At 55.5% G+C, this 24,983-nt stretch overlaps 1 protein-coding gene and 1 long non-coding RNA gene across 6 annotated transcripts; both read left to right on the forward strand.

Annotated features, from left to right (window-relative positions):
• Positions 1–3,057: 3,057 nt before the first annotated feature.
• On the forward strand, positions 3,058–24,889 carry RCC2 (regulator of chromosome condensation 2). Of its 4 annotated transcripts, none has more exons than XM_050982684.1 (14): positions 3,058–3,209; positions 5,966–6,040; positions 8,021–8,328; positions 11,106–11,199; positions 14,048–14,191; positions 15,166–15,297; positions 16,177–16,265; positions 16,984–17,098; positions 18,657–18,823; positions 19,570–19,750; positions 21,612–21,717; positions 21,777–21,867; positions 22,864–22,941; positions 24,576–24,889. In XM_050982684.1, exons 3-14 carry the CDS (start codon positions 8,023–8,025, stop codon positions 24,678–24,680), a joined length of 1,608 nt encoding a protein of 535 aa, XP_050838641.1. In that variant the 5' UTR covers positions 3,058–3,209; positions 5,966–6,040; positions 8,021–8,022; the 3' UTR covers positions 24,681–24,889. The 4 variants fall into 4 exon arrangements, with proteins under 4 accessions (XP_050838641.1, XP_050838638.1, XP_050838639.1 ...); XM_050982681.1 differs by lacking the exon at positions 3,058–3,209 and adding an exon at positions 5,630–5,790; XM_050982682.1 differs by lacking the exon at positions 3,058–3,209 and adding an exon at positions 5,630–5,790 and having other exon boundaries at positions 21,795–21,867.
• Positions 8,335–11,097, forward strand: LOC127060355 (uncharacterized). 2 transcript variants are annotated; one of them, XR_007779296.1, is made up of 3 exons: positions 8,335–10,126; positions 10,473–10,526; positions 10,658–11,097. It is a non-coding gene; the product is annotated as an uncharacterized LOC127060355 (long non-coding RNA). The 2 variants fall into 2 exon arrangements; XR_007779297.1 differs by having other exon boundaries at positions 10,685–11,097.
• Positions 24,890–24,983: the final 94 nt, after the last annotated feature.

Here is a 24,983-nt window from a genome sequence, read left to right on the forward strand (position 1 = left end):
CAATATTCAAATTTCCTCATTTGAATATGTATTTAATTAATCCTTCCAGAACTTTCAGCACTCATCAGGACTGTTTATTACCCGCCTTAATGAGGCAGGGAATGGCCTCCATTCCCAGAAATTCCGGGATTTCCCCAGCATTCCGGCCACGGGAGGCTGCCCCTGCTGGATCCCTCCCCCAGGAATATCCCAGCTTTCCCAGGCATTATTCTCGAGTTAACACCGGGATTTTCACAGAAATCCATGGAATTCTGGCATCATTCCCACCCTTCCCAGGAATATCCCAGCTTTTCCAGGGGCTTTGGGAATATTCTCCACTTAAACACTGGGATTTGGACAGAAATCCATGGAATTCTGGGGCTTTAATGGCATTGTTCCCACCCTTCCCGAGGAATATCCCAACTTTTCCAAAGGATTTTGGGAGTGCTTTTGAATTGAACACCAGGATTTGGACAGAAATCCACGGAATCCTGGCATCGTTCCCACCCTTCCCAAGGAATATCCCAGCTTTTCCAAAGGATTTTGGGAATGTTTCTTAACTCAACACCTGGATTTGGGCAGAAATCCATGGAATTCTGGGGCTTTAATGGCATCGTTCCCACCCTTCCCAAGGAATATCTCAGCTTTTCCAAGGGGTTCTGGCAGTATTTTTGAGCTGAACACCTGGATTTGGACAGAAATCCATGGAATTGTGGGGCTGGAGCCGCTCCAGGGATGCCCTTTCCTGCCATCATTCCCTGGAAAGTTTTGGAACAACTTTCCCAAGGAATATCCCAACTTTTCCAAAGGATTTTGGGAATGTTTCTTAACACCAGGATTTGGGCAGAAATCCATGGAATTGTGGGGCTTTAATTGCATCATTCCCACCCTTCCCAAGGAATATCCCAACTTTTCCAGAGGATTTTGGGACATGGAACACCTGGAATTTGGCCATGGAGCCCCCCTTTCCTCCATCATTCCCTGGAAATCCCCGGAGCCCCTTTCCCAAGGGGGTTTTTGGGAAAGGCTCCCATGGAATGCCTGGGATCTGCTCCCTGGGAATTCTCAGCCTGGAGGGAATCTGGGATGGATCCCTGGGATCTGTGGGAGGCAGGAGAGGGGCAGGGCTGGGCCTGATTCCCGATCCCAAATCCCCCAAATCCGTTGGCACAGCTCAGAAGTTGAGTGGATCCAGAATCCCAACTCAGCCCTTGCTCCTTCCAAAGAAATTCCCCGCACATTCCCAGTAAAACCGACAAATTCCCAGCCAATTCCCAGCCAGGCCTTGGATCCGCTCCATCCCAAACTAAATTCTGGGAAAATCCCGTTTGTGTCACCCAGAGCCTGGAAAACCTCTGGAGCTGCAGCTGGGCTGGAAAAGGAGCCTGGGAAGGGCCTGGCATGGATCCCATCCCTGAATCCCACAGATCCCACAGATCCCATCCCTGAATCCCACAGATCCCATCCCTGAATCCCACAGATCCCACAGATCCCGTCCCTGAATCCCACAGATTCCATCCCTGAATCCCACGGATCCTGCTCCTGATCCCATCCCGATCCCAGCCCCCATTCCCAGGCTGCTCCCAAGGTTTCCTTCGTCCCAAGATTTCCACAGAGTCCTGCTGCAATTCCCTCTTCCCAAAGATTCCCATCCCTGGGGATGCAAATCCCTGAATCCCAGAGATCCCAATGCCATGGATATCCCAAATCCCTAAATCCCAGAGATCCCAACCCCATGGATCCCCTGACTATCCCATCCAGGGATACCTGGGAAGTGGATCTGAGGTTATCCCAGGTGTGACCATACAAATCCCCTTTCCCAGAGATCCCAATCCCATGGCTATCCCAGATCCCAGTCCCATGGATATCCCAGATCCCAGTCCCATGGATATCCCAGATCCCAATCCCATGGATATCCCAGAGATCCCAGTCCCATGGATATCCCTGATCCCAATCCCATGCCTATCCCAGATCCCAATCCCATGGCTATCCCAGATCCCAATCCCATGGCTATCCCAGATCCCAGTCCCATGGCTATCCCAGATCCCAATCCCATGGCTATCCCAGATCCCAATCCCATGGCTATCCCAAATCCCAGTCCCATGGCTATCCCAGATCCCAGTCCCATAGCTATCCCAGAGATCCAATCCCATGGATATCCCAGAGATCCCAATCCCATGGCTATCCCTGATCCCAATCCCATGGATATCCCAGATCCCAGTCCCATGGATATCCCAGATCCCAATCCCATGGATATCCCTGATCCCAGTCCCATGGATATCCCAGAGATCCCAATCCCATGGCTATCCCAGATCCCAGTCCCATGGCTATCCCAGATCCCAATCCCATGGCTATCCCAGATCCCAATCCCATGGCTATCCCAGATCCCAATCCCATGGATATCCCTGATCCCAATCCCATGGCTATCCCAGATCCCAGTCCCATGGATATCCCAGATCCCAGTCCCATGGCTATCCCAGATCCCAGTCCCACGGTTATCCCAGATCCCAATCCCATGGATATCCCTGATCCCAATCCCATGGCTATCCCAGATCCCAATCCCATGGCTATCCCAGATCCCAGTCCCATGGCTATCCCAGATCCCAATCCCATGGATATCCCTGATCCCAGTCCCATGGATATCCCAGAGATCCCAATCCCATGGCTATCCCAGATCCCAATCCCATGGCTATCCCAGATCCCAGTCCCATGGATATCCCAGATCCCAATCCCATGGATATCCCTGATCCCAATCCCATGGATATCCCTGATCCCAGTCCCATGGCTATCCCAGATCCCAGTCCCATGGATATCCCAGATCCCAGTCCCATGGCTATCCCAGATCCCAGTCCCACGGATATCCCTGATCCCAATCCCATGGATATCCCTGATCCCAATCCCATGGCTATCCCAGATCCCAATCCCATGGCTATCCCAGATCCCAGTCCCATGGCTATCCCAGATCCCACCCGGGAAGCTCCGGGGTTATCCCGGGTCAGCCGTTCCCGTTCCCGCTCCCTCGGAGCCACGGCAATTCCAGTTTTTCCGTCTCCCAGTAAAACCGGTTCCAGCCGGCCTGCCCCGGCCTGCCCCGACATTCCCGGCTCCCTATAAATCCCGGCCGGGCCTTTTGGGGGAAAATCCCCTTTTTAGGGATCCCGTTCCCATGGGAAGGCTGGAACAGCCCTGAGCCGGCCCCGCTTCCCTCGGAGCGCTCCCGGGATCATTCCGTGAGTAGGGAATTCACCTGGGGGGGCTGAACCCTTGTCCCTTCCTTCCCAGGCTTTTTGGGGGATTTTGGGGCTTTTCCATCGGAATTCCGCGGGCTCAGGGCCCATCCCAAAATTGCAATAAATTGAGGAATATCCCACATTTATCCCAGTGAAACATCCCAAGTTTATCCCAAATTTAATCCCAAATTTATCCCAGTGAAACATCCCAAATTTATCCCAGATTTATGCCCAAATTTCCCAAATTTATCCCAGTGAAATATCACAAATATATCTCAAATTTAATCCAAATTATCCCAAATTTAATCCCACATTTATCCCAGTCAAATATTCCAAATTTATCCCAGAAATATCCCAAATTTTCCAAATTTAGTCACAATTATCCCAAATTTACCCCAGCGAAATATTCCAAATCTGTCCCAGTGAAATATCCCAAATTTATCCCAAATATCCCAAATTTATTCCATCAAAATATTTCAAATTCATCCCAGTGAAATATCCCAAATTTATCCCAAATATTCCAATTTCATCCCAAATTCCCAAGGCACCACAAATTCCCATCCTTGCTATCAAGGATATTTTCTCCTGGTTATTAAAAAAAAAAAAAAACCTGGAATAAGGGGAGTGAGGGAAAAAAAAAACAAAACAAAAACACCTGGAATAAAGAGAAAATTTCCATTTATTTCCTGAAAAAATCCATTTTTTGGCATGTACATTTCTTTTTGGAGTGGGAAAAACCTTTGGAATAGGGCAATAAATTGATTTATTGGAGAATATTTGCTTTTGTTGTGGGGGGAGATATCCTTGCTAAATATGACATTTTTGGGGAAAAAAAAGTCCTTGGAACAAGTGAATTTAATTGTGGGGGGAAAATCCCTTTGGTTTTTGGGGGTATTTTTTGGGTGCATTTATTTTGGGGGGTAAAATCCATTTGGAATAAGTGAATTTTTCTTTTTTTGAGGGGGGAATCCATTGGAATAAGTGGAAATAATTCTGAGGGGGAAAAAATCCTTGGCTAAACACACATTTATTTTTTGGGAGGAAACCCCACAGAATCCGTGCATTTATGATTTTTTGGGAACCAATCCCACAGAATCCGTGCATTTATTATTTTTTGGGAACAAGCCCCATGGAATCTGTGCATTTATTATTTATGATTTTTTGGGGTAGAAACCCATGGGATCCTTACATTTATTATATTTTGGGGAACAAACCCCACGGAATACGTGCATTTATTATTTATGATTTTTTAGGAACAAACCCTATGGAATCCGTGTATTTATGATTTTTTTTTGACAACAAACCCTACTGAATCCTTACATTTATTAAATTTTGGGGTAGAAACCCCATGGAATCCATGCATTTATTATTTATGATTTTTTAGGAACAAACCCCATGGAATCCGTGCATTTATTATTTTTGGGGAACAAATCCCATGGAATCTGTGCATTTATTAAATTTTTGGGAACAAACCCCGTGGAATCCCTGCATTTATTATTTATGATTATTTTAGGAACAAACTCCATGGAATACGTGTATTTATGATTTTTTTGGGGAACAACCCCACTGAATCCTTACATTTATTAAATTTTGGGAAGAAACCCCATGGAATACGTGTATTTATTATTTATGATTTTTTGGGGTAGAAACCCCACGGAATCCTTACATTTATTATATTTTGGGAACAAACCCCATGGAATGCGTGCATTTATGATTTTTTTGGGGGAACAATCCCCATGGAATCCCTGCATTTATTATTTTTTGGGAACAAACCCTATGGGATCCGTGCATTTATTGTTTATGATGTTTTGGGGGTAGAAACCCCATGGAATCTGTGTTTTTAGCATTTTTTGAGAGCTAACCCCACGGATTCCTTACATTTTTTATTTTTTGGGGGAACAATCCCCATGGAATCCGTGCATTTATGATTTTTTGGGAACAATCCCCATGGGATCCGTACATTTATTATATTTTGGGAACAAACCCCACGGGATCCGTACATTTATTGTATTTTGGGAACAAACCCTATGGAATCTGTGCATTTATGATTTTTGGGAACAAACCCTATGGAATCTGTGCATTTATGATTTTTGGGGAACAAACCCCATGGAATCCGTACATTTATTATATTTTGGGAACAAACCCCACGGGATCCGTACATTTATTGTATTTTGGGAACAAACCCTATGGAATCTGTGCATTTATGATTTTTGGGGAACAAACCCCATGGAATCCGTGCACCAACCCCCTGCCACCAACACCCTACACCCACTTTTCCTCAGAGGAAAAAAAAAAAAAAAAAAAAGGAAAGAAAATAAAATCCCATTTCCCTCCCCTAAACCCCCAAATCCCCGGATCCCCCTTCCCAAGAACCCAGCGGGATGCGGAGGGCGGGAAGGATTGCGGGATTCGGGGCTGGCCCGGAGTCTTCCAGCCCTAAAGATGGAGCTGCTCGGCTCGGGGCCGCTCCCTCGCGGCCGCCGGGATCCGGGCTCCTCTCCCTTTCCCCTTTTCCTGCCCATCCATGTGGTTCTGTTTTGTATTGTCCCGCTCGCCCGCACTCCCGCTTCCAGGGGATTCGGTGGGTGGGATTTGAGGAGGAAAAAGAGAAAAGAGAAAAAGGGGGAGAGGGGAAAAAAAAAAAAAAAAAAGCAAACCGAGGAGGAGGGGGGAAAAAGAGAGGAAAAAAAAAACCACCCAAAATTACCTTTTTTTTTTTTTTTTTTTTTTTTTTTTTTTTTCTTTTCCTGCAACAGGAACCGCCACCAAAAATAGTGCAAAGGCCCCGCGCCGCCGCTTTCTTTATGCTGCACCTCTCGCCCTAAAATCAGGTTTGGAATTGGGGGGCTCAAAAAGTGGGATTTGGGGGGAGGGGGAGAGGGGTTTGGGGAGGGACGGGGGGGGGTGGAAAAATGGTTTAAAAAAAAAAAAAGGCAAAAAAAAAAAAAGGCGGATCCACGTGGTGCGAGGGGGGCAGACAGAGATCCCATTGTTCCAGGGAAATCTGGGAATGGGAAGGCGGGGGGGCGGCGGGCTGGACACGGGGGAGACCCCCGGGGGGGCCCTGCCCCCTCCCCGATCCACGAAATCGCCCCCACCCCAAAATCCAGCGGCAGCGCCCCGAGAGCGCCGGGGCTTTGGGGTTTTGGGGGTTCCGGGCAGTTTGGGGTGGGGATCAAGGAGGGGGGACCCCAAAACGCCCCCGGTGCTCCCCTTGCCCCGCCATCCCCTTTGTCTCCTGGCCCTTTTCCTGCCCCGGATCCCCACTGAGAACTCCCCCGCACCCCAAAAGCCCCGGGACCCTCCTGTGCACCCCAAATCTCCCGCGTCCCCCGTGTGCTCCCCTTTGCACCCCCTCCTTGCACCCCCTTTTCCAGCTCCCCCTCTTCCTGACCCCCTTTCCAAATCCCTTTTCCAGCCCCCCCTTTTCCAGACCCCATTCCCACCCCCTCCTCTCCCCCCAGCCCGGGGATCCCCTCTCTCCCCTCCCCCCGTGTCCCCCCCATCCCATGTCCCCCAAATCCCCCGTGTCCCCCCCATCCCATGTCCCCCAAATCCCCCGTGTCCCCCCCATCCCATGTCCCCCAAATCTGCCCTCATTTTCCCCCAAATCCCCGTGTCCCCCCCAGTCCCCCAAATCACCATGTGTCCCATCTGTCCACACAGATCCCCCGTGTGCTCCCCACCCCATGTCCCCCAAATTCTCCCATGTCCCCTCCCTGGGAATCACCTATGTCCCCACAAATCCCCTTCTTGCCCCAAACCCCCCATGTCCCCTGGCTGGGGGTCACCCTTGTCCCCATGTCACCCCCAAACCCCCCCATGTTCCCTGGCTGGGGGTCACCCTTGTCCCCATGTCACCCCCAAACCCCCCCATGTCCCCTGGCTGGGGATCACCCTTGTCCCCATGTCACCCCACTGGGGGTCACCCATGTCCCCCACATCCCCCCAGTTTCCCCACACTGGGAGTCCCCCCCATGTGCCCCTTTCTGTCCTGATCCCAGGTCCCCCCATTTCCTCCCCCATGTCCCTTCTCTGTCCCCCTCTCTGGGGGTCCCACCTCTTATCCCCCCAAGGTCACCATGGTGGGTTCCCCCTTTTCCCCTCCAGCTGGGGTCCCTTCTGTCCCCACACCGTGTCCCCCTGCCCCCATCTCTCCTCACCCCTTGTCCCCCTGCATCCCCTCCATGTCCCACTCACGGGGGTCTCCTCTTTCTGCTCCCATCCCGTCTCCCCTCATATCCTGCCCATCTCCCCTCACCCCCTGTCCCCCTATGTCCCCCATGTCCCCTCACCCCATGTGCCCCCGTGTCCTCTCACGCCATGTCCCCTCTCATCCCCTCCACACTCCCCCCACAGCGGCTCCCGCTCTGTCCCCATCTCCCCTCACCTCATTTTCCCCTCACCCCACATCCCCCATTTCCCCTCTGTCCCCATTTCCCCTCACTGTCCCCCCTCACTGTGTCCCCATCTCCCCTCACTGTGTCCCCATCTCCCCTCACTGTGTCCCCTCACTGTCCCCCCTCACCCCACATCCCCCATTTCCCCTCACTGTCCCCCCTCACTGTGTCCCCATCTCCCCTCACTGTGTTCCCTCACTGTCCCCCCTCACCCCACATCCCCCATTTCCCCTCTCTGTCCCCATCTAACCTCACTTCCCCCTCACCCCACATCCCCATTTCCCCTCTGTCCCCATTTCCCCTCACTGTCCCCCCTGACGTCGTGTCCCCATCTCCCCTCACCGCGTGTCCCGGTGTCTGTCTGTCTGTCTGTCTGTCTGTCTGTGTGCGGCGGCTGACGCGGTCCCGCAGCCATGCCCCGCAGGAAGGCGGCGGGGCCGCCCTGGGACACTGCGGGCCCGGGCCCTCAGGGCGGCGGGCGGCGGCGGCCGGGCCCTCAGGGCGGCGGGCGGCGGCGGCCCCGGCCCAGCGGCGGCAGCAGCGGCGGCAGCAGCGAGGAGGAGGCGCCCCGGGAGCGGCGGCCGCGGGACGGCAGCCCCGGGGCCCGCAGGCCCGGCAGGCCCGGCGGGGCGGCGGCGGCGGCGGCGGGGCCCGGAGGCCCCGGGGCCCGCGGGCAGAGCGTGGTGATCTGCGAGCCCGAGCACAGCAAGGAGCGCATCGTGAGCTCGGGGGAGAGGGAGGCAGCACCCCCGGGACCCTGGTGAACCCCCCGTGCCCCATTGCTCCCCATGAGACACCCCCAGTGTGCCCCCATTGTGCCCCATGAGACAGCCCCAGTGTGCCCCCATTGTGCCCCATGAGACACCCCCGGTGTGCCCCCGTTGTGCCCCATGAGACAGCCCCAGTGTGCCCCCATTGTGCCCCATGAGACAGCCCCAGTGTGCCCCCATTGTGCCCCATGAGACACCCCCAGTGTGCCCCCATTGTGCCCCATGAGACAGCCCTGGTGTGCCCCCGTTGTGCCCCATGAGACAGCCCCGGTGTGCCCCCATTGTGCCCCATGAGACACCCCCAGTGTGCCCCCGTTGTGCCCCATGAGACAGCCCCAGTGTGCCCCCATTGTGCCCCATGAGACACCCCCAGTGTGCCCCCGTTGTGCCCCATGAGACAGCCCCAGTGTGCCCCCATTGTGCCCCATGAGACACCCCCAGTGTGTCCCCGTTGTGCCCCATGAGACAGCCCCAGTGTGCCCCCATTGTGCCCCATGAGACACCCCCAGTGTGCCCCCGTTGTGCCCCATGAGACAGCCCCAGTGTGCCCCTGTTGTGCCCCATGAGACAGCCCCAGTGTGCCCCCATTGTGCCCCATGAGACACCCCCGGTGTGCCCCCATTGTGCCCCATGAGACACCCCCGGTGTGCCCCCATTGTGCCCCATGAGACAGCCCCAGTGTGCCCCCGTTGTGCCCCATGAGACAGCCCCAGTGTGCCCCCATTGTGCCCCATGAGACAGCCCCAGTGTGCCCCCATTGTGCCCCATGAGACAGCCCCAGTGTCCCCACTGTGCCCCATGAGACAGCCCCAGTGTGCCCCCGTTGTGCCCCATGAGACAGCCCCAGTGTGCCCCCATTGTGCCCCATGAGACAGCCCCGGTGTGCCCCCGTTGTGCCCCATGAGACACCCCCGGTGTGCCCCCGTTGTGCCCCATGAGACAGCCCCGGTGTGCCCCCATTGTGCCCCATGAGACAGCCCCAGTGTCCCCACTGTGCCCCATTACACACCCTCACTGCACCCCCTTGTACCTACTGTTCCACCTCTAATACACCCCAAACCCCAATGCACCCCCCGACCCCCATCCCACCCCACTGCACCCCAAACCCCAGTGCACCCCTGACTCCCACCCCACCCCACTGCAGCCCTTCCAGCACCCCATCATTGCCCCCATGTCCCTGCTGGCTCTGTCTCCAGTGTCCCCCACATCCCCTCTGCACCCCCAATGTCCCCTGTGTCCCCCACACCCCCAGTGTCCCCTGTGCACCCCACAATGCCATGTCCCCTGTATCCCCCACACCCCCAGTGTCCCCTCTGTCCCCCACACCACCAATGTCCCCTGTGTCCTCCCCATCCCCACTGCCCCTTCTGTCCCCATGTCCCTGTCCCAGAAGACCCCAAGGTCCCTCACATTCCTCACATCTTCCCCCCTTGCTGATGTCCCCAGTGTCCCCAATGTCCTGTGTCCCTCACATCCCCTATGTCCTCTGTCCTATCCCCAGTGTCCCCAATGTCCTGTGTCCCATCCCTGATGTCCTGTGTTCCTCACATCCCCAGTGTCCCATGATGTCCCCATGTCCCCCACATCCCTGATGTCCCACAATGTCCCCTGTGTCCCCCACAGCCGTGACGTCCCCAATGTCCCCAGCATACCCCTCACACCCAAAGTTCACCATGTCCTCCCATGTCCCCTGATTTCCCCAGTGTCCCTGATGTCCCCAGTGTCCCCCATGTCCCTGATATCCCCAGTGTCCCCCATGTCCCTGATATCCGCAGTGTCCCCCAAGTCCCTGATGTCCCCCATGTCCCTGATGTCCCCAGTGTCCCCCATGTCCCTGAGGTCCCAGTGTCCCCCAAGTCCCTGATGTCCCCAGTGTCCCCCATGTCCCTGATATCCCCATGTCCCCCATGTCCCGATGTCTCCGGTCCCCCATGTCCCTGATGTCCCCCATGTCCCTGATGTCCCCAGTGTCCCCCAAGTCCTGATGTCCCCAGTGTCCCCCATGTCCCTGATATCCCCAGTGTCCCCCATGTCCCTGATGTCCCCCATGTCCCTGATGTCCCCAGTGTCCCCCATGTCCCTGATGTCCCCAGTGTCCCCCATGTCCCTGATATCCGCAGTGTCCCCCATGTCCCTGATGTCCCCGTGTCCCCCATGTCCCTGATGTCCCCGTGTCCCCCATGTCCCTGATATCCGCAGTGTCCCCCAAGTCCCTGATGTCCCCGTGTCCCCCATGTCCCTGATGTCCCCGTGTCCCCCATGTCCCTGATGTCCCCAGTGTCCCCCATGTCCCTGATATCCGCAGTGTCCCCCATGTCCCTGATGTCCCCCATGTCCCTGATGTCCCCAGTGTCCCCCATGTCCCTGATATCCCCAGTGTCCCCCATGTCCCTGATGTCCCCCATGTCCCTGATGTCCCCAGTGTCCCCCATGTCCCTGATGTCCCCGTGTCCCCCATGTCCCTGATATCCGCAGTGTCCCCCATGTCCCTGATGTCCCCAGTGTCCCCCAAGTCCCTGATGTCCCCAGTGTCCCCCATGTCCCTGATATCCGCAGTGTCCCCCATGTCCCTGATGTCCCCGTGTCCCCCATGTCCCTGATATCCGCAGTGTCCCCCATGTCCCTGATGTCCCCGTGTCCCCCATGTCCCTGATATCCGCAGTGTCCCCCATGTCCCTGATGTCCCCAGTGTCCCCCGTGTCCCTGATGTCCCCGTGTCCCCACAGAAGCTGGAGGGCTCCAAGAGCCGGGGGCAGCTCCTGATCTTCGGTGCCACCAACTGGGACCTGATCGGCCGCAAGGAGGTGCCCAAGCAGCAGGGTAGGGCTAATTAACTGCTTAATTAGTCATTAATGAACCCTGTGGGGCAGGGGAGGGCTGCTCATTAACTGCTTAATTAGTCATTAATGAACCATGTGGGCCAGGGTAGGGCTGCTAATTACCTGGTTAATTAGTCATTAATGAGCAGTGTGGGGCAGGAGAGGGCTGGTTAATTAATGGCTGTTAATTAGTCATTAATGAACCATGTGGGGCAGGATAGGGCTGCTTAACTACCTGCTGTTAATTAGTAATGAATGAATGGTTTGGGGCAGGGTAGGGGATCATTAATGGCTCATTAATTAATTGGTATTAATTAGTAATCGATGAATTATTTGGGGCAGGGGCTCATTAATAGTTAATTAGTTTGGGTTAATTAGTAATCAGTGAACAGTTTGGGGCAGGGTAGGGTCACATTAATGGCTGGGATTAATTTGTATTGATTTGAGGTTAATTAGTAATTAATAAATGTTTTGGGGCAGGGTAGAGGTCCTTAATAGATGATTAATTAATTGGTATCAATTAGTAATCAATGAAAGGTTTGGGGCAGGGTAGGGGCTCACTAATGGCTGTGATTAATTGGTATTAATTAGGAATCAGCGAACATTTTGGGACAGGAGAGGAGCTTGGTAATGGCTAATCAATTAATTAATTGGTATTAATTAATAATCAATGAACATTTTGGGACAGGATGGGGCTCACTAATAGCCGTGATTAATTGGTACTAATTAGTGATCAGTGAATGTTTTGGGGCTGGGTAAGGCCTCATTAAGGCGTGATTATTGTTATTAATTATGTATTGGGGCCCTCATTAGTGGCGGTGTGATTAATTGGTGTTAATTTGTAATTAATGACTTCAAGTGGCGTCTTGTACCTTGGGCCAGAATTTGGGGTGTGCTGGGTGTCCAGCAGAGCCAGAGCAGGGCTTGGCTCTGCTTTAATTGGTTTGTAGTTCGTTAATATTCCTGTTCATCTCCTGTTTATGCTTCTAATTAATTAATTAATTAGCAGGGAGGGAGTCACAGCTTTATCTCTCAGTTTGGGGTGCGCTGGGAGTCCACCAGAGCCAAATTAGGGCTTTGTTTGTTTTTTTCTGGTGCATTTGTAGTGGGTTAATTTTACTGATTGTTTTTTGTAGTTCTAATTAGTTAATCAATCAATTAGCTGGGGGAGGAGCCTCAGTTTCACCCCTTAATTGGAGCAGGTTTAGGGGGCACCAGCTCTGCTGCAAAGCCAAATTTTGTTTATTTTGGATGCATTTGTAGTTCATCAACTGATCTCCTTCTTCTCTTGTGTTTATATTGAATGATTATTAATATCTAATTAATTTTAAAGCATGTTAATTAGGGAGGAGGCGCAGTTTGATGCAATTATTGGGGTGCACCTGACCTGTGGCAAAGCAAAACGAAAACTCGGTTTGGTTGGAATGCTTTCACAGTCCATTCCTCTTCCTGATTATTTTAATCTATTTCTGTTTAATTACTTTCATTAATTAATGGGGAGGAGCCCCAGTTTCACCCCTTGATTGGGGCCGGTTTGAGGGGCACCAGCTCTGCCAAAATAAACCTCTGCCTCATTTATAGTTCATTAATTACATCCTTCTTGTTAGGGGATCTCTTTAACTAATATTAAAAATTAGTGTTTAAATTAATTAACGTTTAGAATTAACGAGCTGGGGGAGGAGTCACAGTTGTAAGTTTTAATTTGGGCCAGAATTTGGGGTGCCAGCTCTGGGGCGGAGCCGCTGAGGGATGGACGGGAAGTTCGTTAACGCCTCTGCTCTCCGTCTGATGGGTTCATTAATTAGTAACTCGTTAATTGGGGCAGGTCTGGGGTGCCCCGGCCCTGCTGGGCCCCTCCCCTGGTCCTGCCTCTGTCCCAAATCCACCCTCAATCCTCGAGGGAATCTGGGGATTGTCCCGGCGATTTTCCTGCATTGTTTTTCCTGGATGATTTTCCCAGTGTTCCCAGATTTCCCAGGTGATTTTCCAGAATGATTTTCCTGGATTTTCCCAGTATTCCCAGATGATTTTCCTGGTTGATTTTCCTAGATTTTCCTGGATTGTTTTCCCAGAATTTCCGTGGTTTTCCTGGATTATTATCCTGAATGATTGTCCTGGATTTTCCCAGATCATTTTCCTGGATTTTCCAGGATGATTTTCCCAGATTTTTCTATAATATTTTCCTGGATTTTCCCCCATGATTTTTCTGGCTGATTTTCCTAGATTTTCCTGGATTGTTTTCCCAGAATTTCCGTGGTTTTCCTGGGTTTCTTTCCTGCATGATTGTCCTGGATTTTCCCAGATCATTTTCCTGGTTTTTCCAGGATGATTTTCCCAGATTTTCCTGGATGATTTTCCTGGATTTTCCCAGAAGATTTTCCTGGCTGATATTCCCAGGTTTCCTGGATTGTTTTCCCAGAATTTCCTGGGTTTTCCTGGATTATTTTCCTGGATGATTGTCCTGGATTTTCCTGTATTATTTTCCTGGATTTTCCAGGATGATTTTCCCAGATTTTTCTGTATTATTTTCCTGGATTTTCCCAGTGTTCCCAGATGATTTTCCTGGTTGATTTTCCTGGATTGTTTTCCCGGAATTTCTTGGGTTTTCCTGGGTTTTTTTCCTGGATGATTGTCCTGGATTTTCCTAGATCATTTTCCTGGATTTTCCTGGCCGATTTTCCCAGATTTTCCTGGATCATTTTCCTGGATTTTCTCAGATGATTTTCCTGAATTGTCCCGGGTTTATTGGGACCATTTTCCCGTATCATTTCTGGGCTGATTTTCCCAGCCCGTTCCGTTCCCGGACGTGTTCCCGGGCTGACCCCGCGCTCGTTCCCGGTGTTTTCCAGCGGCGTACCGGAACCTGGGCCAGAACCTGTGGGGGCCTCACCGCTACGGGAGCCTGGGCGGGCTGCGCGTGCGCTCGGTGGTGTCGGGGCCCTGCGCCGCCCACAGCCTGCTGATCACCGCCGAGGGCAAGCTCTGGAGCTGGGGTGAGCAGGATCCATCCCGGGAACACAGCTGGGATAGCGGGATCCATCCGGGGAACCCACCTGGGATAGCGGGATCCATCCCGGGAACCCAGCTGGGATAGCGGGATCCATCCCGGGAACCCAGCTGGGATAGCAGGATCCATCCCGGGAACCTGCCTGGGATAGCAGGATCCATCCCGGGAACCCAGCTGGGATAGCGGGATCCATCCCAGGAACCCAGCTGGGATAGCAGGATCCATCCCAGAAGCCCCCTGGGATAGCGGGATCCATCCCAGAAGCCCCCTAGGATAGCGGGATCCATCCCAGAACCCCCTGGGATAGCGGGATCCATCCCAGAACCCCCTGGGATAGCGGGATCCATCCCAGAACCCCCTGGGATAGCGGGATCCATCCCAGACCCCCTGGGATAGCAGGATCCATCCCAGAAGCCCTGGGATAGTGGGATCCATCCCAGAAGCCCCTGGGGTAGCGGGATCCATCCCAGAACCCCTGGGATAGCGGGATCCATCCCAGAACCCCTGGGATAGCGGGATCCATCCCAGAACCCCTGGGATAGCGGGATCCATCCCAGAACCCCTGGGATAGCGGGATCCATCCCAGAAACCCCCTGGGATAGCGGGATCCATCCCGGACCCCCTGGGACAGCGGGATCCATCCCGGACCCCCGTGACGGCGGGATCCATCCCGGACCCCCTGGGACAGCGGGATCCATCCCGGTCCCCCGTGACGGCGGGATCCATCCCGGTCCCCCGTGACGGCGGGATCCATCCCGGACCCCCTGTGACGGCGGGATCCATCCCGGACCCCCTGGGACAGCGGGATCCATCCCGGACCCCCGTGACGGCGGGATCCATCCCGGTCCCCCGTGATGGCGGGATCCATCCCGGACCCCCGTGACGGCGGGATCCATCCCGGTCCCCCTGGGATAGCGGGATCCATCCCGGTCCCCCGTGACGGCGGTGCTGTGGCCGCAGGGCGGAACGAGAAGGGGCAGCTGGGCCATGGCGACACCAAGCGCGTGGAGGCGCCGCGGCCGATCGAGGCGCTGGGCGGGGAGGCCATCGTGGCGGCCGCCTGCGGCAGGAACCACACCCTGGCACTGACCGGTACCGGGAGACGGGAATGGGCTGGGTCCCGGGAATGGGGCTGGGTCCTGGTTATGGGGCTGGGTCCTGGTTATGGGGCTGGGTCCTGGGAATGAGGCTGGGTCCTGGGATTGGGGCTGGGTCCCAGGAATGGCAGCTGGATCACGGGAATGGAGCTGGATCCCAGGAATGAGGCTGGGTCCTGGGAATGAGGCTGGGTCCTGGGATTGGGGCTGGGTCCTGGGAATGGCAGCTGGATCACGGGAATGGGGCTGGGTCCTGGTTATGGGGCTGGGTCCTGGGAATGGGGCTGGGTCCCGGGAATGGGACTGGGTCCTGGGAATGGGGCTGGGTCACGGGAATGGGGCTGGGTCCCAGGAATGGGGCTGGATCACGGGAATAGGGCTGGGTCCTGGGATTGGGGCTGGGTCACAGGAATGGAGCTGGATCCTGGGAATTGGGGATGGATCCCAGGAATTGGGGCTGGATCCTGGGAAAGTGGGGCTGGATCCCAGGAAACAGGGCTGGATTCTGGGAAATGGCCCCAGATCCTGGGAAACGGCCCCATCCCAGGAAACTGCCCTTATCCTGGGAAAGCTGCACCAAATCCCCCCCTTTCACCCCCAAAAAATCCACCCTTTTTGTCCCACATCTACCCCTTTAGTCCCAAATCCACTCCTTTTTCCCCAAAAATCTGGGAAAACTGTCCCTAAATCTGCCCCTTCTGCCCCAAATTCTGGAAAAACTGCCCCCAAATTCTCCCCTTTCGCCCCCAAGTCCAGCCCTTTTCCTTCAAAATCCTCTCATTTTCCCCCCAAATCTGCCCCTTTTGCCCCCGAATTCTGGGAGAGCGGTCCCAAAATCCCGGTTTTCCGCCCGAAATTCCCGTTCTCCCGGCAGAGAGCGGCTCGGTGTTTGCCTTCGGGGAGAACAAGCTGGGCCAGCTGGGGCTGGGGAACCAGACGGACGCCGTGCCCAGCCCCACCCAGGTACCGACCCCAAACCCGGAGCTGGGGCAAATCCCGGGATTTTGGGGGCTTTTAGTGACAAATTCCCTACAAACCCCTCACGGTGCACAATTCCCTCCCAGCTGCGGTGGGGAGAGGAAAATCCAGGATTTGGAAATGGAATTTTTGAGGATTTTAGGGATTTTCTGATGGAAGTTCCTTTTTTTTCCCCCCCGTTTCCCAAATTTTTTGATCCTGTTTTTCCAGGTTTTCCTGCGGGTCAGGGATTTCCCATGGAAAATTCCCCTTTTTTTCCTTTTTCCTGGGTTTTCTGATCCTGTTTTTCCTGCTTTTCCCTCAGATCAAGGATTTCCCATAGAAATTCCCATTTTTTTCCCTTTTTCCTGGCCTTTCTGATCCCATTTTCCCAGTTTTTCCTGCATTTCTGATCCCCATTTTTCTCAGATTTTCTGATCCCCTTTTTCTGGCTTTTCCTGTGTCTCTGATCCCCATTTTTCCTGGCTTTTCTGATCCCATTTTTCTGGCTTTTCCCATGTTTCTGATCCCTGTTTTTCCTGGCTTTTCTGATCCTCATTTTCCCAGCTTTTCCTGTGTTTCTGAACCCCATTTTTCCCCTTCTCCCATGTTTTTGATCCCATTTTCCTGGTTTTTCTGATCCCCTTTTCCCATTTTCCCGGTTTTTCTGATCCCCTTTTCCCTTTTTCCGGGGTTTCCTGACCCCATTCCTGGTTTTTCCCAGATCCTGTACAACGGGCAGCCGATCTCCAAGCTGGGCTGCGGGGCCGAGTTCAGCATGGTCATGGACTGCAAGGGGAACCTGTACTCCTTTGGGTGCCCCGAGTACGGCCAGCTGGGTACGGGATCTGGGATCATCCCATGGGAATGGGGTTTGGGATCACCCCATGGGAACCTGTACTCCTTTGGGTGCCCCGAGTACGGCCAGCTGGGTACGGGATCTGGGATCATCCCATGGGAATGGGGTCTGGGATCATCCCATGGGAACCTGTACTCCTTTGGGTGCCCCGAGTACGGCCAGCTGGGTACGGGATCTGGGATCATCCCATGGGAATGGGGTTTGGGATCACCCCATGGGAACCTGTACTCCTTTGGGTGCCCCGAGTACGGCCAGCTGGGTACGGGATCTGGGATCATCCCATGGGAATGGGGTCTGGGATCACCCCATGGGAACCTGTACTCCTTTGGGTGCCCCGAGTACGGCCAGCTGGGTATGGGGTCTGGGATCATCCCATGGGAATGGGGTCTGGGATCACCCCATGGGAACCTGTACTCCTTTGGGTGCCCCGAGTACGGCCAGCTGGGTACAGGATCTGGGATCATCCCATGGGATCATCCAGTGGGATTGGGGCTGGTTTGGGGTCATACCATGGAGTGCGGGCAGTTCAGGATGATTCCATGGAATCAGGACAGTTCAGGATCATCCCATGGAGTAGGGTCAGTTCGGGATCATCCCATGGGGTCGGGATGGTTCAGGATCATCCCATGGGATGGGGGCAGTTCAGGATGATCCCGTGGGATGGAGGCGGTTCAGGATCACCCAGTGGGATCAGGGCGGTTCAGGATCACCCTGTGGGGTCAGGGCGGTTCAGGATCACCCTGTGGGGTCAGGGCGGTTCAGGATGACCCCTTGGGTTCAGGGCAGTTTGGGATGACCCCACAATGGGGGCAGTTTGGGATGACCCTGTGGGATTGGGGCAGGTCAGAATCACCCTGTGGGGTCGACACGGTTCAGGATGACCCCATGGGATTGAGGCAGGTTTGGAATGATCCTGTGGGATCAGGGCAGGTTTGGGATGACCCTGTGGAATTGAGGCAGTTTGGGATGACCCTGTGGGATTGGGGCAGTTCAGGATGACCCTGCAGGATGGGGCAATTCAGGATGACCCCATGGGATCGGGGCAGGTTTGGGATGACCCTGTGGGATCGGGGCAGTTCAGGATTGCCCCATGGGATTGGGGCGGTTTGGGATGACCCTGTAGGATCAGGGCAGTTTGGGATCACCCCATGGGATCAGGGTGGTTCAGGATGACCCCGCAGGATGGGGCAATTCAGGATGACCCCATGGGATCAGGGCGGTTTGGGATGACCCTGTGGATCGGGCAGTTCAGGATGCCCCATGGATGGGGGTTGGATGACCCGTAGATGGGCAGTTTGGGATCACCCATGGATCAGGGGGTTCAGAGACCCCACAGATGTGGCATCAGATCCCCATGGGATCAGGGCAGTTTGGGATGACCCTGTGGGATCACAGCAGTTTGGGATCACCTCATGGGATCGGGGTGGTTTGGGATGACCCCATGGGATCGGGGCAATTCCGGATTGCCCCATGGGATCGGGGCGGTTTGGGATGACCCCGCAGGCACTCAGGCTGGCTGTGCCCCATTCCCGCTCCAGGCCACAATTCCGACGGGAAGTTCATTGCGCGGGCGCAGCGCATCGAGTACGACTGCGAGCTGCTGCCGCGGCGCGTGGCGCTCTTCGTGGAGCGCACCAAGGACGGCCAGGTGCTGCCCGTGCCCAACGTCGTGGTCAGGGACGTGGCCTGCGGGGCCAACCACACGGTATGGGAATGTGGGAATGGGATAATGGGATTGGGATAACGGGAATGGGTCAGGGACGTGGCCTGCGGGGCCAACCACACGGTACCGGAATGTGGGAATGGGATAATGGGATTGGGATAACGGGAATGGGTCAGGGACTGGCCTGCGGGGCCAACCACACGGTACGGGAATGTGGGAATGGGATAATGGGATTGGGATAACGGGAATGGGTCAAGGACTGGCCTGCGGGGCCAACCACAAAGTACAGGAATATGGGATCAGGAATGGGACTGGGAGACCAGGAATGGGAGAGGGAGAATGGACAGGAATGGGAGAGGGCAGCTCTCAGCCCCTGCTCCCCCCATCCCAGGAATGCAGTCTTTTCCTGGGATTTGGGATCTCTGAGCCCCTGCTTCCTCCCTCCATGCCAGCTGGTGCTGGATTCCCAGAAGAACGTCTTTTCCTGGGATCTGAGATTTGGGATCTCTGAGTCTGTTTTCCCCCATCCCAGCTGGTGCTGGATTCCCAGAAGTGTGTCTTCTAGGATTAGGGGTTTGGGATTTGGGATCTGGAATCTCTGAGGCCCTGCTCCCTCTCTCCCAGCTGCTGCTGGATTCCCAGGAATGGTCTTTTTCTGGGATCTGGGATCTCTGAGGCTGTTTTCCCCTCTCTCCCAGCTGGTGCTGGACTCCCAGAAGCGCGTGTTCTCCTGGGATTTGGGATGTGGGATCTGGGATCTCTGAGGCTGTTTTCCCCCTCTCTCCCAGCTGGTGCTGGACTCCCAGAAGCGCGTGTTCTCCTGGGGCTTCGGGGGCTACGGGCGCCTGGGCCACGCGGAGCAGAAGGACGAGATGGTTCCCCGGCTGGTGAAGCTCTTCGACTTCCCGGGACGCGGCGCCGCCCAGATCTACGCGGGATACACCTGCTCCTTCGCCGTCAGCGAGACCGGTGGGACACGGGATCGGGATCCGGGAATGCTGGGGGGATGGCAGTGAGACCGGTGGGATACGGGTCGGGAATGCCGGGGGGATGGCAGCAGGACAGGTGGGATACGGGATCGGGAATGCTGGGGGGATGGCAGTGAGACCGGTGGGACACGGGGTCCGGGAATGCTGGGAATGCCAGGGGCATGGCAGTGAGACCGGTGGGATATGGGATTCGGGAATGCCGGGGGGATGGCAGTGAGACTGGTGGCATATGGGTTTTGGGAATGCTGGGAATGCCAGGGGGGCTGGTAGCGAGATGGGTGGGATTTGTGCTATGGGATACAGGAATGCTGGGGGAGATGGCAGTGAGACTGGTGGGATTTGGGATTTAGGAATGCCAGGGGGGATGGCAGCAGGACAGGTGGGGACCTGGGATATGGGAATACTGGGAATGCCAGGGGGGCTGACAGCGAGATAGGTGGGGATCCAGGATCTGGGATTTGGGATTTGGGAATGCTGTGGGGGCTGGCAGCAAGATGGGTAGGGATCTGGGATTCAGGATTTGGGAATGCTGAGGGGGGATGGCAGCGAGATGGGTGGGATTTGTGCTACAGGATATGGGATATGGGAATGCTGGGGGTGTTGGCAGTGAGACTAATGGCAACCTGGGATTTGGGAATGCTGGGAATGCTGGAGGGGGTGGTAGCGAGACAGGTGGGAATTCAGGACCCAGGATATGGGAATGCTGGGGGAGATGGCAGAGAGAGAGGTGGGATTCCCAGGATCCCGGCATTTGGGAATGCCAGGGGAGCCTTCAGCAAGACAGGTGGGAACCTGGGATTCAGGATTTGGGAATTCTGGGGGAGATGGCAGTGGGAGAGATGGGAATTAGGGATCTGGGATTTGGGAATGCTGGGGGCACTGTCAGTGAGACAGGTGGGATCCCAGAGGTCCCAGGATTTGGGAATGCTGGGCAGGCTGTGGGATTCCCAGGATCCTGAGATCTGGGAATGCTAGGGGAGCTGTGGCCTGACAGCTGGGATCCCAGGGATCCTGGGATTTGGGAATTCCGGGCCAGCTATGGCCTGACAGGTGGGAATCCTGGGATTTGGGATTTGGGAACACTGGGGAGATGGCAGTGGGATAGGTGAGAATGCTGGGATCCCAGGATTTCAGAATGCTTGGGGAAAGGTGGACTGACAGGTGGGATTCCCAGGGACTTGGGAATGCTGGGGAGCCATTTCCTGACAGGTAGGATTCCCAGGATTTGGGAACTCTAGGGATCTGTAGCCTGACAGGTGGGATCCCAGGGATCCCTAACAGGTGGGATTCCTGGGAATGCTGGGATGTAGGAGTTCTGGGGGAAGCTGTGCCCTGACATGTGGGATTCCCGGGATTTGGGAATTCCGGGATCCATGCCCTGACAGGTGGGAATCCCAGGATTGGGAATTCTGGGATCTGTGCCCTGACAGGTGGGATTCCCGGGATTGGGAATTCCAGGATCCATGCCTGACGGGTGGGATTCCCAGGATTAGGAATTCTGGGATCCGTGCTTGACAGGTGGGATTCCCGGGATTGGGAATTCTGTGATCTGTGAGTGACAGGTGGGATTCCCAGGATTAGGAATTCTGGGATCCATGCCTTGACAGGTGGGATTCCCGGGGTTGGGAATTCCAGGATCTGTGCCTGACAGGTGGGATTCCTGGGACTGGGAATTCTGGGGTCTGTGCCCTGACAGGTGGGATTCCTGGGACTGGGAATTCTGGAATCTGTGCCTGACAGGTGGGATTCCCGGGGTTGGGAATTCCGGGATCCGTGCCCTGACAGGTGGGATTCCCGGGACTGGGAATTCCGGGATCCGTGCCTGACAGGCTCCCTTGCAGGCGGGCTGTTCTTCTGGGGCGCCACCAACACCTCCCGCGAGTCCACCATGTACCCCAAGGCCGTGCAGGACCTGTGCGGGTGGAAGATCCGCAGCCTGGCCTGTGGGTGAGTGCGGCCCCGCGAGCTCCCGGCCCCGCCCCGGGCTCCGGGACACTCGGGATCAGGGATCGCCTCCCTTGCAGGAAGAGCTCCGTCATCGTGGCGGCCGACGAGAGCACCATCAGCTGGGGGCCCTCGCCCACCTTCGGGGAGCTGGTACTGAATGACACCCCAAAAAAACCCAAACAAACCCCAAAAACCACACTTCCCCCAAACCCACCATCAACTGGGGGCCCTCGCCCACCTTCGGGGAGCTGGTACGGAATGACACCCCAAAAAACCCCAAAAACCCCAAACAAACCCCAAATAAAACCCCAAACTGACACCCCAAAAACCCCAAATAAACCCCAAATCCCCCAAACTGACACCCCGAACCCACCATCAGCTGGGGGCCCTCGCCCACCTTCGGGGAGCTGGTACTGAATGACACCCCAAAAAAACCCAAATAAACCCCAAAACCGCCCCAAAAAAAAAAAACCCCAAATGACACCCCCAAAAAAACCCCAAAACCCCAAATAAAACACCAAATAAAACCCCAAATCCCCCGAACTGACACCCCAAACCCACCATCAGCTGGGGGCTCTCGCCCACCTTTGGGGAGCTGGTACCAACACCCCAAAAACCCCAAATAAAACCCCAAAACCCCTAAAGTGACACCCTAAATACCCCAAGGAGCCCCAGACTGACACCCCAAATCCCCCAAAGTGGCACCCCAAAAACCCCAATCAGTCACCTCAAATACCCCTGAGAACCCCAGACGGACACCCCAAATCCCCTCAAACTCTGGGGCAGCGCCCCTCTGGCCCCACTGAGCATTCCCTGTCCACGGGGTGTTCCCACAGGGATATGGGGACCACAAACCCAAATCCCCCAAAGGGACACAAACCCAAATCCCCCAAACCCCACTGAGCGTTCCCTGTCCATGGGGTGTTCCCACAGGGATATGGGGACACAAACCCAAATCCCCCAAACCCCACTGAGCGTTCCCTGTCCATGGGGTATTCCCACAGGGATATGGGGACACAAACCCAAATCCCCCAAACCCCACTGAGCGTTCCCTGTCCATGGGGTATTCCCACAGGGATATGGGGACACAAACCCAAATCCCCCAAACCCCACTGAGCGTTCCCTGTCCATGGGGTATTCCCACAGGGATATGGGGACCACAAACCCAAATCGTCCACGGCGGCGCAGGAGGTGAAAACCCTGGACGGGATCTACACCGAGCAGGTGAGGGGACCCCACAGGGCTGGGGGATACAGGGGGGGCCTCATCCCACCTGTGGGGGGACGGGGGGACATATGGGGAATCATTTGGGGTGGTGAGGCTGTGTGAGCTCATCCCACCTGTGGGGTTGTGGAGAGGGACACCTGCATTTCCCTTAAAGAATTTGGGGTGGTGAGGCTGTGTGAGCTCATCCCACCTGTGGGGCCCTGCCCCTAAAATGAACGGGGACACTGAGACCCTACACAGCTCACCACACCTGTGGGGTGATGCAGGGAGCACACCAGGGGCCCTTCCCTAAAATGAACAGGGGTGGGAGGCCCTGTCGTGGGTATGGGGCCATCCCATGGAATAAATAGGGACACTGAGGCCATACACAGCTCATCCCACCTGTGGGGTGAGGGAGGGAGCACCTGGATCCCCCTGAAATGAACAGGGACACTGAGGCTGTGCCCAGCCCATCACACCTGTGGGGTGATGGAGGCAGGGCACCAGGGGCCGTGCCCTAAAATGATTTGGGGTGGCTGAGACTTCACCCAGCTCATCACACCCCTGGGGTGAGGGAGGGAGGACAGGGGGGACCCTCCCCTTAGGTGAACCCAGGGGCTGAGGCTGTGCCCAGCTCGGGACACCCTGGGGTGATGGAGAGGGGCACGTGGGGGCTGTTCCCTAAAATAAACAGGGAAATGAGGCCAGTCCCTAAAATAAACAGGGAAACTGAGGCCAGTCCCTAAAATAAACAAGGAAACTGAGGCTGTGCACAGCTCATCACATCCATGGGGTCATGGAGAGGGCACGTGGAGCTGTTCCCTAAAATAAACAGGGAAACTGAGGCTGTGCCCAGCTTGTGACACCCATGGGGCCCTCCCTAAAACAAACGGGGACACTGAGGCTGTGCACAGCACATCACACCTGTGGGGTGATGGAGGGAGGACAACAGGGGCTCTTCCCTAAAATAAACAGGGAAACTGGGGCTGTGCCCAGCCCATGGCACCAGGATCCATTCCTTGAAATCAGCAGGGACACTGGGGCTGTGCCCAGCCCATGGCACCAGGATCCATTTCCCGAAATCAGCAGGGACACTGGGGCTGTGCCCAGCCCATGGCACCAGGATCCATTCCCCAAATCAGCAGGGACACTGGGGCTGTGCCCAGCCCATGGCACCAGGATCGATTCCCCAAAATCAGCAGGGACACTGGGGCTGTGCCCAGCCTGCACCAGTCCATCCCCGAATCACAGGGACTGGGCCGTGCCAGCCCACCCCATGCGGGTGCTGGGCCCTTCCCAAAAACTCCCTTGGGATGTTCCCAAGCAGCCTGGATCCCACCAGGCAGGAGGGATCCCTGGGAAGGCTCCAGATCCCCTCAGCTCTCCCTTTCCCTTTTCCATGAGCCGTGTCCACTCCTGGGTGACCCTTCCCAGTTCCATTCCCAGTTCCATGGGCTATTCCCACTCCCAGCTGCCCCATTCCCATTCCAGATGACCATGGGCTATTCCCACTCCCATTCCTGTTCCTGGGCTATTCCCATTCCCGTTCCCTTTCCCATTCCAGGTGGCCATGGGCTATTCCCATTCCCGTTCCCTTTCCCATTCCAGGTGGCCATGGGCTATTCCCACTCCCATTCCTGTTCCCATTCCAAGTGGCCATGGGCTATTCCCACTCTCTGGTGATCGCCCGGGACGAGTCGGAGGCGGAGCAGGAGAAGCTGCGGAAGCTCCCGGAGTACAACCCCCGCACCCTCTGAGGGGCCCCGATCCCCATCCCCATCCCGATTCCGCTTCTCCATCCCGGCTGCCGTGCTCCCTCCCTGTTCCCGCACTCCCAGCCTTCGGGGGGGTCATTCCCACCCCCATTCCCGGCTTTTGGAATTCCCGACCGCAGCCGGGCCTTCCGGCACATCCCGCCCCGGGTTTTGTAGGGTCTGGCCTTGAATTATTTTTTATTTTATTTGTATTTTTCCGCAGCTTTTTTTTACTGTTTCCCATTTTTCCAGCCCCTCTCCGCAGCTGCCGGCTCGGGATCACTTTGGGGATCCGATCCCGGCTTG

Source organism: Serinus canaria, chromosome 21 (genome assembly GCF_022539315.1).
Source record: "Serinus canaria isolate serCan28SL12 chromosome 21, serCan2020, whole genome shotgun sequence".
Taxonomy (NCBI): domain Eukaryota; kingdom Metazoa; phylum Chordata; class Aves; order Passeriformes; family Fringillidae; genus Serinus; species Serinus canaria.